Source organism: Monopterus albus, unplaced genomic scaffold (genome assembly GCF_001952655.1).
Source record: "Monopterus albus unplaced genomic scaffold, M_albus_1.0 scaffold112.1, whole genome shotgun sequence".
In the NCBI taxonomy this organism is placed as follows: domain Eukaryota; kingdom Metazoa; phylum Chordata; class Actinopteri; order Synbranchiformes; family Synbranchidae; genus Monopterus; species Monopterus albus.
Window position 1 is genome coordinate 1,541,678 of NW_018127992.1, and position 2,581 is coordinate 1,544,258.

Sequence of the window (2,581 nt, forward strand, 5' to 3'; positions counted from 1 at the left end):
GGGGTTTCACATGACAACAGCCAGAGACAAAGCAACAAACCGATTTTATGAACATGAATACTTGTCATTACAAATATGCTGTTACATGAATCTCTCTTCTTTAAATTTTTTGGCAAAATAAGGGACATAAACTTTGCCTCCATGTAAACCAAAAATCAGCAAGAAAACATTTTGGTCCGATACATGAAGTGATGAAGTTTTTATAGACACTTACGCAAGTTATTCTGAAATTGCTTTTACATTCAGTAGCATCTCCTTTTAGCCCTCTAAGCACATGCAGCCTGAGAGTAGAAAACAGATGATTCTTGAAAGGATATGTGCCAAAAAAAGATGAATACAAACATCTCCCACGCACCCACTACAATGAGAAGCCCAGCTTATCTTTTGATGCTGATGCATCAGGGGGCTGTTAAGGCGGTTAAAACCATCTGTGGAAACTCGTGATGCACGGTCGGAGCTTCAACTGGCTTTTCCTTTGGACAACAGAGACTTTTTAAAGCATAAGACAACAATGTATTTACCAGTGGACTGGCTCTTTTTTGCACTTTTATGCAGGAGATGAAAGCAAAGTAGCAGCAGCAGCGATGTGTGTGTCATATATGTATGTGCAAGTGTGTGTCTCTGCAAAAATCACAGCGGCGTCGTTTACTCGTGACTCTCACAGAGCCCTGAGGTGGCGTCTACTGGCACACAAACACCTTCAGATATACGTCACGTGGTACAAACACAGCAGGCCGACACTCTCGTACATACATAAATTTCATAATTACATTCACGCCTTTTTTTTTTCCTCCACAAACACATAAACACAGAACGGGGAGGAGAGGAGGGGCACGGATGTCAAACCCTCCCTCAGAGGGTGAAAATACTTCAGAGGCATTGAAATGCCAGCGACTCCTCAAGTTCCACGGCTCCCAGAGATGAATGGGTGGGTGAAGTGAGGAGGACGGAGGGAGTCAGATGAAAGGATTTTTGGATGTCCCTCGACTGGGGTAAACATTCCCCTGGAAGACAAATGAGGCCGAGTGAGAAAGAGCAGAGAGACCTTTAATACACTGTGCAGAAAAAGAGAACTTGCAAAAAATACCAATTAGCCCTCCCACCACCTCCTCCCCCCACCTTTCATCCCCCCTGAAGTGCAATTGGTGCCACTTGTTTGCCGGGCTGTGAAGCAGTACTCACAGTAAACGGGTTCACCGACATTGGCCAAGAGACTTTGGGCTGAGATTCGGATGCAGGGAAGGAGGCAAAACCTGCAACACACACACACACACACACACACACACACACAGCATGACGGGCAGAGAATATGTTCTGTGGTGTGAAGGCAGAGCTGAAACCAGAAACAGCAGCAGCAGCTCTGTACTGGGGTGTGTGAACTGAGATTCAAAAAAATCCTGCTGCTGCTGGTCACTGGTGAAATATGTGTGTTCTGGCGCCTCACAGCTTCTCAGTGTTTGATCTGCACTCAGTGCACGTAGAGTCAATGCCACGGTATGTGTTCAGGTTTTTATAAGAGCATGTGAGGCTGTCATCTACCCCAACATATTGTCGCTAGCCTTTGTGAAATCTATTTTATTCTATTTATTGTCCTTTTAATTCTTTATTTTTTAAAACAGGTTATGGTGTTGTAGCATAATGAGCCATGGAATAGTGCAAAGCTAAATTATGAATATAATAATTATAGTGTAGCATCTTATTAACCAGTTAAGACCTCTGTGCTATGTTCAGGTACATTAGACTGAGCTACAGTAACAGTTGTGTGATTTAGGTTTATTTTTCTTTCAATTATCATTTAAAAGGTTTAATCTGTGAACAATGGCCATCAGTTTTCTACTTTACAGTTCAAAACCAACAGACTTTCGTGAAGTCAACAGAAGCTACGTTTCAAAGCAACACCCACACAAAACATCAGACTATGGAAGATTCAAATGATAAGGGAACATAACTTACCGTTGGCTTCCTGGTTGCTGGCAGACTCATGAGGAAATGCATTCTGGGTGGCAGGTGCTGGGAAGGAGGTGGACGGACTGAAAACGGAGGTGGGCGAGGTGACGAACGCGCTGGAGTCACCTGGAGGAAAGATCCAACCACACAGCGGGATCAGACACAGAGGAGGCGACAGGCTACATAAAGCAGTGATACATTCTCCTAACTCTTCATCTTTTTCCTTTAACCTCCAATGAGTTGATAAAAAACTAAATCTTACTGTAGGATCTGGACAGAAACCTCTATTCACTAGAATAAAAACACTTTCTGTATATAGAATCTGGATTATGTCACTCCCCATCTAGGAAACACAAAATCCCTTCTGTAAATACAAATCCACACATCAGGATGATAAGCTCATCATCTGCATCATCATCCTCCCCAGAAAATGACAGCATAACACATTTAGAAGTCTAGCCTCTGAATACGTTGCAGAATGTCTGCAGGACTGTGAACATGAGTCTCACCTCCCAAGGCGTTGCTGAAGGGGTTACTGGGGGAGAGGGCCATGGGTTGCTGGGGCGCGGAGCCGGAGCTGAATGGGTTGGGGAAATCTGAGCCACACGGGGGGGTGGGAGAAGACATGAGAAGA

At 44.2% G+C, this 2,581-nt stretch overlaps 1 protein-coding gene across 4 annotated transcripts in view; it reads right to left on the minus strand.

Annotated features, from left to right (window-relative positions):
• Nucleotides 1–251: 251 nt before the first annotated feature.
• The window catches only part of agfg2 (ArfGAP with FG repeats 2), a 9,332-nt gene continuing 7,002 nt past the window's right edge, over nucleotides 252–2,581 (minus strand). For all 4 annotated transcript variants that reach the window (XM_020611376.1, XM_020611377.1, XM_020611375.1 and 1 more), the window contains 4 exons: nucleotides 2,457–2,543; nucleotides 1,954–2,073; nucleotides 1,183–1,253; nucleotides 252–1,004 (listed from right to left, as the gene is read on the minus strand). In XM_020611376.1, the coding sequence (XP_020467032.1) occupies nucleotides 957–1,004; nucleotides 1,183–1,253; nucleotides 1,954–2,073; nucleotides 2,457–2,543 (326 nt within the window). In that variant the 3' untranslated portion in view covers nucleotides 252–956. The remainder of the gene's footprint in view (nucleotides 1,005–1,182; nucleotides 1,254–1,953; nucleotides 2,074–2,456; nucleotides 2,544–2,581) is intronic.